General features: G+C 36.9%; 3 protein-coding genes across 6 annotated transcripts; 2 read left to right on the top strand and 1 right to left on the bottom strand.

Annotated features, from left to right (window-relative positions):
- Positions 1-1,625: 1,625 nt before the first annotated feature.
- On the bottom strand, positions 1,626-4,355 carry LOC116170000 (probable tyrosyl-DNA phosphodiesterase). Of its 2 annotated transcripts, none has more exons than XM_031486236.1 (9): positions 4,197-4,355; positions 4,041-4,148; positions 3,638-3,991; positions 3,485-3,587; positions 3,314-3,439; positions 3,169-3,264; positions 2,493-2,663; positions 2,045-2,446; positions 1,626-1,996 (listed from the first exon to the last, which is right to left on the bottom strand). In XM_031486236.1, the coding sequence occupies exons 1-9, from the start codon at positions 4,228-4,230 to the stop codon at positions 1,669-1,671; spliced, it is 1,722 nt and encodes a 573-aa protein (XP_031342096.1). In that variant the 5' UTR covers positions 4,231-4,355; the 3' UTR covers positions 1,626-1,668. The 2 variants fall into 2 exon arrangements, with proteins under 2 accessions (XP_031342096.1, XP_031342097.1); XM_031486237.1 differs by having other exon boundaries at positions 3,638-3,988.
- Positions 4,356-4,631: 276 nt separating this feature from the next.
- Positions 4,632-6,125, top strand: LOC116170005 (vesicle-associated membrane protein 7). Of its 2 annotated transcripts, none has more exons than XM_031486254.1 (5): positions 4,632-4,835; positions 4,889-5,037; positions 5,148-5,371; positions 5,420-5,487; positions 5,537-6,125. In XM_031486254.1, the coding sequence occupies exons 2-5, from the start codon at positions 4,889-4,891 to the stop codon at positions 5,699-5,701; spliced, it is 606 nt and encodes a 201-aa protein (XP_031342114.1). In that variant the 5' UTR covers positions 4,632-4,835; the 3' UTR covers positions 5,702-6,125. The 2 variants fall into 2 exon arrangements, with proteins under 2 accessions (XP_031342114.1, XP_031342113.1); XM_031486253.1 differs by having other exon boundaries at positions 4,635-4,835; positions 4,889-5,092; positions 5,143-5,371; positions 5,537-5,971.
- Positions 6,126-6,878: 753 nt separating this feature from the next.
- Positions 6,879-10,719, top strand: LOC116170001 (histidine--tRNA ligase, cytoplasmic). Of its 2 annotated transcripts, XM_031486238.1 has the most exons (5): positions 6,879-7,738; positions 7,967-8,078; positions 8,126-8,338; positions 8,383-8,604; positions 9,550-10,719. In XM_031486238.1, the coding sequence occupies exons 2-5, from the start codon at positions 7,986-7,988 to the stop codon at positions 10,558-10,560; spliced, it is 1,539 nt and encodes a 512-aa protein (XP_031342098.1). In that variant the 5' UTR covers positions 6,879-7,738; positions 7,967-7,985; the 3' UTR covers positions 10,561-10,719. The 2 variants fall into 2 exon arrangements, with proteins under 2 accessions (XP_031342098.1, XP_031342099.1); XM_031486239.1 differs by lacking the exon at positions 7,967-8,078 and having other exon boundaries at positions 6,882-7,738.
- Positions 10,720-11,820: the final 1,101 nt, after the last annotated feature.

Raw genomic sequence — 11,820 nt, 5'->3', positions numbered from 1 at the left:
AGACCTTTTAGGGACACCCTGTATAGAGAGCAATTTTGGTTTTGGTTAGTCACTAAAATCTAAATATTCTATAGTATTCAGTATTCACTATTCAGTGAGTGATCAGTGTTGGCAGTCAACGATTTGGTTATTCGGCATCGATCGGCAATTTGCTACATTGATGCCCAAAATAACAAATAGGTACCTATCAGGTACTTAGTACTGCTACTGAGGTGAGGTACCTGCGTCCTGCCTTTCACGAAATGACGAAAATAAGAATTTTAAATTTTAAAAACAGGAATTTTTTTGCCCATAACTTTTGATTGAGACGTCTAATCGAAAAAGTACGACTCGTTTTGGATTCTACGCACCCAAATTAATAAGAAAAAGTTTTTTCCCGAGAAATTTTGGTGCAGTCGATTTTTGGTAAAAAAGGAAGGTAAATAACTGCCTTTTTTTTGCCCAGAAAAAAAAATTGTCTCAGATCGACCGGAAAAAAATATTTTCTTATAGAATGTGGCCTGTAGAATCCATAATTCCAAACAGTTCCAAGATCGGACTACTAGATCAAAAGTTACAGCCCTTTGAATTTTTTGTCGAAATTGGTTTTTTGCCCATAACTTTTGATGGAGACGTCTAATCGAAAAAGTACGAATCGTTTTGGATTCTACGCACCCAAATTAATAAGAGAAAGTTTTTTCCCGAGAAATTTTGGTGCAGTCGATTTTTGGTAAAAAAGGAAGGTAATAACTGCCTTTTTTTTTGCCCAGAAAAAAAATTGCCTCAGATCGACGGGAAAAAAATATTTTCTTATAGAATGTGGCCTGTAGAATCCATAATTTCAAACAGTTCCAAGATCGGACTACTAGATCAAAAGTTACAGCCCTTTGAATTTTTTGTCGAAATTGGTTTTTTTGCCCATAAATATACCTATTATTCAAAGTTTTCGTTGACTAATTAAAGCAAAAGCAATAAAGGGGCCTGTCAGCAGTAAGAAATAAAATACCGTTCTAATCTAATCTTTTTCGCCTGTACAATAATAAATAGATAAGTGACTACCAGTATCAGCAACCTGCAACCCAATTTCTATTTCTTACCCCCCCCCTCCCCCTTCTAGTACGCACTGGGTGACTGTATGTGCCACGAACTTGTTTAATCCCCCCCCCAAGAATACATTTCTACGTACGCCACTGAGCCAAAGTGAGATTAAAAGCTACTTTTTACAAATAAATAGGCAAAAATGCGCTAAAAATTGGTACCTTAGTACAGTCACTGACAAAAGTAATGAGCGCCGAATAGGTAAATCCTGCAGCATACGTAACCAAAGAGTATACAACGAAATAAAGTAAACAAGAAATCAATTTAGAAATGCGAACCAACAAAATTAAGGTATCACCACCTTGAAGCAACTGACGAAGCCGAATATGATAGGCATGTTGGTTGCTTATATTGCAGTTTACATATTAGGCGATCATTACTTTTGTCAGTGATAGTACCTACTTACTGCACTTCTAAAAAGTTGTTTCTTCAAAGTTCTTTTTTGGCAAACTTACGAACAAGTTAGGGAATTGAGCCGTTACCTTACTTTCAGGAATCCATGCTACATAGCCTAAGCTATCCTTTACCATGCTTTAGTAACGAAACACTAATGCGAAACAACTTTATTAAATCATAATGTAAATACAAAAACTAATTACACCAAGGCTCATCTTCTTTCTTATAAGACGTTAATGGAAGATCATATACAAACGGAAACAAATTTTGTGAATCTGAATCAGTGAGCTTAATTTGGAAATAAGTTTCATTAAAATTGCTGGGGATGAACAACACCCCAACCTCATAGGACCGCACGTAACTCTTGCCCATTTTATTAATATTAGCACCCCAAGCAGCTTTTGACATATTTGCGCTGGTAATAAGGTACCAAGCCAGCTTTGTGGTACAAGGCGAAACACGGCAGTAGGTTTTAATGTGTGGCATTGCCCGCGAACGAGATAAGTCATCAGCTCTCCACTCGCTAAAAATGAAACTTAAACCATTTATAAATTAAAACAAATAAGCATACTGTAAGTAATCCTTAAGCCACTTCTGCTTTTCGTGAGCTGATTTGCTGTACGGTAAACAGCCCCCTCCTAGAGGTCCGTAGTAGCTGCCCAAAACATTGTTTTGTGTGGGATAAACAACGCTGATTGTAGCATTCGAATTTGAAGGTAGCTTGCAATCTTTATGACTTGCGAGTGAACGCAACAGAGTACTGCGCAACCAATCTCCGGGCGCTTTACCTAAATTACCAATACTCGAAGATTGGGCAATAATGCCCCATGACAGTGGACCTTCGCTTGTCGGTGTTGTTTTTGCTGGCAACGAGCAGTGTTTCGACAGTAACTCACCAACGCGATGTAAATGACAGTTTGATGGGCGAATTGCGGCAGTGTGGTGTCCCGGTACTGACGCCACTAAATGCACCCTAGAGTAACTGTGATCAAAGCAAGCTTGTAGTCGAAAACCCTTACCGAACAGCACTGAAGTCGGCTCGTTTAATGTAGTCTATCCACTGCTTCAAGATGGGCAATTCGTACGAGTTGAGATAACTAATTAATGAAGTTTTGAAATTGGTGGGACCATCACCGGAAACATCTGATTGTGCAGCGTCCAAAACTGGACAACGTGGGCTAATCCACAACCTGAAAACAATCAAATTAAGACCCTGATGTTAATTAGGTATTTGACAAACAAACATTTGTTTTAACAATTTATAATCGCAGTCTTTTGCAGATATTATGCTCGCCAGGAGAGAATGCCGGTTACAGAACACTTGATACAGATCTACAATTGTATGGTTTAATATGAAAACCCTACGATTGGAGACCAGATGAGGTGTTCTGTGACAGGCATTCTCTCCCGGCGAGCATTATTTTATTTTAAATATGATCTTGGCAGAACAATGGCCGATTTTCAAAATTTCTTAGTACAATACTCTCAATTTCAAGTAGCAATAACCCTATAAATTACAATAACTAGAAAAATGCAAAAATCATAGAAACACAAAGAATTAGCTATGGCATTCTTTAGTAAGTAAAGTCCTTAGAAGTGTGAAATGACTTTTTTAAACTAAGCTCAACATTCAAGTCAAATCGTACCATACAACCTTAAGGCACACCACAAACTTAGTATTACTTTTAGTATTACCCTTGATTATAATAATTCCAATCTTCATAATATAAATTTGCAGTAGAAACAACCACTCTCAGCGAGTTATCAGTATAAACATAAATGCCAACTTTACTAAAATGAGAAAATTATAAATGGGGCAAAGTCACAATTGCAAACCTACGAATGGTGAATGCCGAAAGGGTCTTTGGGCTTAACATACTGCTCGGTCACATTAGGCAACTTAAGCTTTATATACTTCTTCATATCCGGAAACTCGTCGCCGTACAAAATGGTCAAAGGTTTCTTTCTGAAAGTGGAACACATTATAAGAACAGACAACCGTAATCGTTACTCTTGGCCCATCTTCTCATACTGCTCCATTAACCAAGCGATGTCGATCATAAAATTCATTTGAAGAGAGCATTTCAAATCACCCAAACTTGGACATAGCAGTTCTTAAAAAAATTTGTTAAGCTAAGGAATTATACAATTTCAAGAGCCGTACCGTGAAATGTAATTGTATTTTGATGAGTGACTGTCTGTGGTGAATCCGGTATTATTGAGAAAAACAGGTTGTAAGGAGCGTTCTTTTCCAATTTTTCTAGCATTGAAGGCCCATTGTGCATCTTAGATGACGGGGTTGAATTTGGAATGTAACTGGTAGTTTTTTGCCTTGTAGATTGCCGACCACCATCCGAAGAAGTGCTTGTACTCGCTTTAACCTTGTTCTCTTCCATTGCAGGCTTTTGTAAACCACGCAAACTTTTTAATACCTCCAGTTGTTCCATAATAATCTGCTTTTGTTGAGGGTAATTGGGAGGCAGTTCCAATGGCTCGCCTTTTTGTAAAAGTTCATCTACTACGAAGAAACGTTTTATTTACCATAAAATTAAATTGACTTGGCTTACAGTGTGGGTGACCGTATTCCTTGAAATGGTGAGGATTTCGTCGGTAACATTTAATGGCGTGGGGACAAGTTTCATTAGGTTTCGCCTTCTTCATGTCATTTGAATTCTCTACAACTTGCGATTAACATCACCTTTGTAATGCAACTATTTTCTTACCTTCGTCATTTTTCCGCTTTAAAAAAGCATCCATGGTTTAGTTATTTAGAATATTTTATACATAAATTGAATTATAAACAACAGACAGTTTGGATATCTAACCTCACAAATGAAACAATAACAAACAATGGAAGTTTTTCCCATCACGCTATTCAGCTGAATTACGCTTCTATACAGGGTCCTCTTCAAAAAAAGAGCTTTACCAGCATCTATTAATTAAAAGTGTTTCGCGCCGTAAAGAAAATGTAATAATGTGTATTATCATTAATTGATTACCAACAAAGAGGAATCTTACTTTTATACAAAGGCGGGCTTCGACGATTGTTTTATAGTATGAGGCATACTTTCATGTTACGCCACTGGACCACACATGTCAATATATTTGAACTACGATATGAAACAAATTCCCTCCTCTTCTTGTAGTTCATTTGTATCGCCCTACCGCTACCACTTCAATCATCTGTCAAGTCTTGTCAGATTGCAAATTGTATATGAAAATGCAAATTTGGACTTGAAGGTTGAACGTATTTTTGTTTTATTATTTAAATCTTACTATCTTTATCTGTCGAATTAATGAACTTCGCAAAACAATAAGTTCAAAGAAAGATATAAAAATTAGAACGCAATTGGCGAACAAAGGTTAGTAACCTTAATAATAATTAACATACTTATTCTCTTTGTGTGCTCTTCAGATGCCCATTCTGTATAGTGTAATATCGAGGGGCACGACAGTGCTTGCGAAATATGCATCTTGCGCCGGAAACTTTCCAGAGGTAACGGAACAAGTTATTTCCAAAATACCTCTGCAAGACAATAAATTAACCTACACGCACGGCAACTATTTATTCCACTACATTTGCGAATCCAGAATCATTTATATGTGCATTACGGACGATGTAAGTCACTCCAGTGTAAAACCTTGTTTGCTTTAAGCGTAATCTTGCAGGATTTCGAGCGGTCAAGAGCCTTCCTATTTCTTAACGAGATCAAGAGACGATTTAAAACAAATTATGGGGCAAATGTCGACACTGCAATGGGATACGCGATGAATTCGGAATTCGCCTCGATTTTGGCGAACGAAATGAAACATTATTCGGAATCTAGCGATGTCGATACAATCTCCAAGGTTCATGGCGAATTAGACGAACTTAAAAACATCATGGTCAAGAATATCGGTAATTGCCCTCTACTTTGAATTTGTTTACCTAAACAATTCGTTGCAGATAACATTGCAATGAGAGGTGAAAGATTGGAACTGCTTATTAATAAAGCCGAAAATTTGAGCAACAATGTGAGTTATTATCTGACTTAATTTGTGTCTTTATTGTACTCGGTTTCAGTCACTTGCTTATCGTAAGACGAGTAGAAATTTGGCCCGATCGCTGTTTTGGAAGAATGTAAAGTTGTATGTGATTCTAGCTGTTATTGTCGCTGTGATTATTTATATAATAGTTTGCTTATCCTGCGGGGGACTGCTTTGGCAAGGCTGCATTTCGAAGAATTAGATTCCTTTTGTTTGCTAAACCTTATCATTTTATATTAGATATATTTTTAACAGGATGTAAACGCATTAGGTTATTGTATTTATTTAAGAGCGAGATAAGGAATGAGTAATTGTTGGTATCTATTCATGTCGTTACTTGTTTAGAGATATCATTTTTAAAGTTTATGGTAGACTATGTACATAATAATTGTTTTAATATATTATCTACATCGCAATATTAATTGCTTGTATATACAGGGAAGTGTAGAATAAATTCTCATCAGGCATGTAATGGTAGCATAATTGTATTGCAAAAAACAAACGATGGGACCGAACAAATTTTTTTTCTGCATGCTTAGCATACTAGTTGACTTGCTCATTTGTCCTGTCTTCTATAGAGATATATTGTAATTAATTAACTATTAAAATTATAATTTAAATGTAAAGGTAGTTAATTAATTGGCGAACAAAGTACACTATAACGTAAGCTGTTTGTAATTATGTTGTCAGTTGGTTCTCTATTACCCATATAAAATCTAAATTGAGGTACTGTCCCTCAGAAACTGTTACTATTTTGATGGGACTGTCCATGATAATTACTTTTGGGTATTTTTTGCTCAAAACTTAGTTGATCACAGTGCTGTAGTGAGACATTGCACTTTAACGGGGAATAGCTGAATATTTTGGGGGCGCTAAAATTTCAGATGTTTAAAATGCAGAATGACCACAATTTATATTTACAAAAAGGGGTTGCCTTTACCAGAAACTTCAGAGGATCTTTAGGAAATTTTCAATTTATAACACCTCCAAGGCTTAAAAGATCAAATCTTTCGAGGAAAGCCCAGCAGTACGCTATCTTGTTCTTGTAGAGATTCTACGCCCATAAATTTAGAGGAAGAAGCGTTTGCAAACATTAAGTTCTATAGCTCAACTCTCTTCTTCTTAAAGTTAGATGAGCGCCGAAAAGTAAACACATTTCTTTCTCCCTTTCCTCGGTGCAATCGCAATAAAAAGAAATGAGAAATTGTGCCATTGTAATTGAAGTATATCCTTTGAGATTTGATAATGACCGAATCCCTCGATGGGTCTCACATTTAGTCATTATCAACCATTTCCCTTATAGTTTTTGGGGGCACGATCTGTTTCGATCAGTAGAATGGATTTTTATGTTTAATGTACTTGTACCCGTGTGGGGGCGGAAAAGAATACCCCCACTGCAGAGGCACTGCATGTCGTAAGAGGCGACTAATCAACGGTGAGTCAACCAATAACAGACACTTTGGAAGTAGCTTCTAGTAAAAAAATGCTTAATAAACGTTTTAGGGGTTTCTCTGTTTTTGAACAGTAAAAATAACTAGTCTTCGGCTCTACATCGGCCTATCATTTTCAGGCATGCCATGCCTTTTACCTTTTCAGTCGAAACAAAATGCTACAGAAGAAGCCTAATCCCCCTGAAGGAACCCCAAAAGAAACCTCTGTAAAGGCGTGAAGTATAGATGTAAAGAGGGCTTGATGGAAATGTGAGAGAGGTTTGATTGAATGACGAAAATTAGGGAAATGTCATGGAGAGAGTTTAGAAGCGCGAAAATGGCTTGAGGGAGAAGCTCTAAAAGAGGTGAAGGAGATGTAATTGAAGGGCGAGGAACATTACAGGGGGTGTGCGGATGGGGTGTAGGAGAGGTGGAGTTGTAAGCACGAATCGCATTAATGAGAGGAATGAATTTACGGCGGTGATGGATCTCTCTTCCAATTTTCGTCAATTATAACACTAATGGAACACCCTATATTTATAGCAGAACAATGCAGCACAGCTGATTACGTCACTTACCGACCTCGGTTGTGGTTAGGTTGCTCAACTTAACGTCAAATTTATTTCCTTACGAGGCAAGTGCAGGCCAAGCACATGGTCGCGATTTAACTGAACAAATTTTGCATAAATTTGGTGTTTTATGAAGAGTTGTGATTCACTATGAGCAGCAAGGAAAAATTGGAAGCTTTAATTAAGGACCAAGGGGAATTAGTTCGAAAATTGAAGGGTGCAAAAGAAAGCAAACAGAAGGTAAGTTATTTCTCTTGTATTGCATCATTTACTTTGTAATTATGTTGCAAAAATTCTTATCTAATAAATTATTGCAATTCATCTTGCCACAGTATAGTTGGCAAAAAAAGGGAAAAATTACTTTCTAAATTTTTTTATTTTGCATGGAATTACAATCCGTGAAAGGTTTGCCTTGACTTTATTAGACAATTTGCCTGTCCTCTTCTGTACAATGTGCACTATTTTTAGGCAACATTTTAATAACAATATGCTTTCTGTACGTATCATCCCGCGTCTGTCACTGCCTGTGGATCTTGTCCGCTTCACACGTTGTGTATCTGCATTTTCGTCAAAGCCACAGGTCAGTGACACAAGTACGTAAAGAACACCAAACTATTCTACTCGTAGATTGACAATGAGGTAGCCAAACTTTTGGAATTGAAATCTCAGTTAAGTTGTGAAAATGGTGAAGTTCAAAAATTCACGCTCAAAACCGCCAAAGGCACGCGTGACTTCTCCCCCCAACAGATGGCAATTCGCGAGACGGTCTTCGAGAAGATCATTTCCGTATTTAAACGCCACGGAGCAGAAACCATCGACACGCCGATATTCGAATTAAAGGTAATACTCGCTTTTGTTTCGTCCTTTTCATTTTCTATTTGCAGGAGGTCTTAACAGGCAAATACGGAGAAGATTCCAAGCTTATTTACGATTTGAAGGATCAAGGCGGCGAAATTCTGTCTCTGCGTTACGATTTAACTGTACCTTTCGCCAGATACCTCGCCATGAATAAGATTACTAATATTAAACGTTACCATATCGCCAAAGTTTATCGACGTGACAATCCCTCAATTACCAGAGGGCGTTATCGGGAATTTTATCAGTGTGTAAGTATCGGTTAAGAGCTATAAAAGATACTCAAAAGAAGTACTTTATATTTCCTTGCATCACAAAGTAATTTAGATACTTGTAGGCTGAGTAACTAGGCTTCTAATTCAGAGTTAACTAAAACAATATCTGCATGTTGAACTTGACATAGACACACAACCAAAAAAAATAAGGTCAAGAGTTCTACTTTGCAAATTACTTGTGCAAAGGAAATGATCTGCATTTAGTAAATGCAGGGAGGTTTTGTTCTGCATTTAATATTCCTTGCTCAGCATTTTCAAAAGATGATCACCTACAATTATGAAATTATGACTACAAGTTGCATAAGCACTTACATATGATGGACTTTCTAATTCAAATTTTTTAAACAATTTTAAGTAATTATGTCTGTATCATTTTCGTACACAAACCTCAATTTTCATTAACAACATGGTAAAACCATTATTTTATAGTAACAATTTTATGGGAATATTACTTGAAAAGTAGGTCTGGTCTAGAAAACCCACTACGCTATCATTGTGGTTTAAATAAGTGGTGAAGTTTTATGATGAAAGATGGTGCTGTACAGACTTTTTAGACATACTTCCAAAAATTATAAGCCCTTTTTCCGCTCCAACAGCTTTCATTGGTCCATGATTACTTTTGGCCATTGTAAATAAACAAAATTGCGGTCCCCACCAATAGTAATTACGATGTGCTGCCACCAGAGGACTCACTGTTAATCTGAATCGCAAATAGAGCACCACATACACACAGTCGACGACTGTTATAGTAATGTAATGGATATAATTATTTATAATTTAAGTAATAAATTATTTAATAATGGAGTAAGCAAATAATTGATTATTTTATGTACAAATCAAGAGAAATGCATATTTTAAGGTAGTATTTAGATACTAGAAAGTTTTTCTTTAAATAAATGTACAGCCCTGTCTTTTATGCAGGATTTTGATATCGCCGGAGCGTACGATCCCATGATTCCGGATGCGGAATGCGTGAGAGTGGTGCAAGAAATCTTGGAGTCATTGGATATCGGGTCGTTTGTAATCAAGCTAAATCACAGAGCTCTTCTCGACGGAATGTTTGAGGCTTGTGGAGTGCCACCTGAGAAGTTTAGGTCGATATGCTCCGCAGTTGACAAGCTAGATAAGTCGCCATGGGCGGACGTACGTAAAGAGATGATCGAGGAGAAAGGTCTGACGGACGAGGTTGCCGATAAAATTGGTCAATATGTGCAGATGAGTGGTAAACATGAACTTGTCGAGAAGCTACTAGCGGATGCTAATTTAACGAAAGTGCGTGCTGCTGTCGAAGGGTTAGAAGCCATGAAGCTCGTACTCAATTACTGTGACTTGCTGGGTGTTAAGGACAAGGCCGTTTTCGATCTGAGCCTAGCGAGAGGGTTGGACTATTACACCGGTATCATTTATGAAGCGGTTCTATTGGGGGAACCTGTCGCGGAGGATATGGCAGGTTCAGTAGGTTCTATAGCGGGTGGAGGTCGTTACGATAATCTAGTTGGCATGTTCGATGCGAAACACAAACAGGTGCCTTGTGTTGGTGTTTCAATTGGTATAGAGAGGATATTCGCTGTAATCGAAGCGAAACTTTTAGCCGGTACCAGTAAAGTGAGAACGACGGCGGTCGAAGTCTATGTTGCCTCTGCACAGAAAAATCTACTGGAAGAAAGAATGAAGGTATGCAAAGAGCTGTGGAATGAAGGGATTAAAGCTGAACAGTCGTACAAGAAAAATCCAAAGTTACTGGCGCAGCTACAACATTGCGAGGAGTACGGAATACCGCTCGCGATTATTTTAGGTGAATCTGAAATCCAAAAAGGTGTCGTTAAGCTTCGGAACGTTGTCACCAGAAACGAAGTGGAGGTACCACGTGGGAAGTTAGTGGACGAAATTAAAAAGCATTTACAACCTGTTTATTCAAATGGAAGTACATGAAGATTAAATTCCAATAATTTAGCTTTATTACCCTCAAGTACCATTATTTATTCTTCTACATGTTCTGTTGTTCCTTAATACCAAACTGTTTACAAGTATTACATCTTTTATTTTTATGTACACCTTTATAACTTTAATATAACTTATGAGCATTGGTTATTGAAATTTGAAATATTTACACTTGTTATAATCTCAATATTTTTTAATTTTCAAAATAATATCTAGTGACTTCTGCATTCTGGTATCTGGCAGTAATTGCAATTTAGAAAAAGAATAATTTTTTATGGTATTAGTGTATTAAATGAATCGTACTTTCTCTCAGAATTTATTCATGCAATTTTGTTGTGAATATTTGCCTGATTTAGTATCCGATATTTCTAATGTACTCGTAGAAGAACCTCATTTTTGTTATTTTTCACTACAGATTGTATGATGTTTACTTGATAACTCTGCGCCACATTTGTGGTTGGTTTATACAATCATTATCATTAGTTGACTATCATTAAGAAATAGGCAATAGAAACAAAGGCACGGTTTCTTTGGTTGGCCCCAATAAACCTTTGCTTCTATTGGCTATTTCTTGTTGAATTAATGGTAGGGAAGTAATGATAGTCGTTGTATAAGCCCATCATTAATGCTGCACTCATTCTGTTTACAAAATTTAAAACTGTATTACGTTAATTTGACTGTGAGGGACATGACGTACCATATTATGTTGGATTTATGGAAAAGGGTGTCTACTACCTCCTTGAGGTTAGTCACCGGGTTCTTATGGGCACTTGCAATGTCCTTTGGCAGATGGTGTTACAGTCAAGTCCATGCAAATATCCCTATGAGAAAATATAGGATTTTTGCGACAATCCAGTACAAAATCTCATCAGGCTGGAGAATTGTCCTAGTCGTAGGTTAGATTTTAAAGAGTAACTGACATCTTTGTGTTGACCAGCTCGAATAAACGAGGTATATGGTATGTTACAATTGCATATTAAAAGTCTTCAATGTAGTTGCAAATATTCACAAAATTAATTGCAACAAACTGTATGCGGATATTTACAAACCTGAAGGAATAGTTTTAATAACAAAGACAAAACTGTTATCGCTACTTTCCCGTATATGAACGTTCGCTAAAAATAAATGAAAATAAAAATGATTTTGCCAACACCTTTTCACTTTACAAATTGGCGCATTTGTATTCGTGTTGGCTTTCAAGCACTTTTGAAATGTGTTGCAGAACTGCTCTAAAGTGCTTGTAAGCCCTTT

The sequence above is a fragment of the Photinus pyralis genome, unplaced genomic scaffold, assembly GCF_008802855.1.
Source record: "Photinus pyralis isolate 1611_PpyrPB1 unplaced genomic scaffold, Ppyr1.3 Ppyr1.4_LG4, whole genome shotgun sequence".
Classification (NCBI taxonomy): Eukaryota; Metazoa; Arthropoda; class Insecta; order Coleoptera; family Lampyridae; genus Photinus; species Photinus pyralis.
The sequence above is the reverse complement of the archived record's forward strand: the minus strand, read 5'-3'. Positions and strand labels throughout refer to the sequence as shown.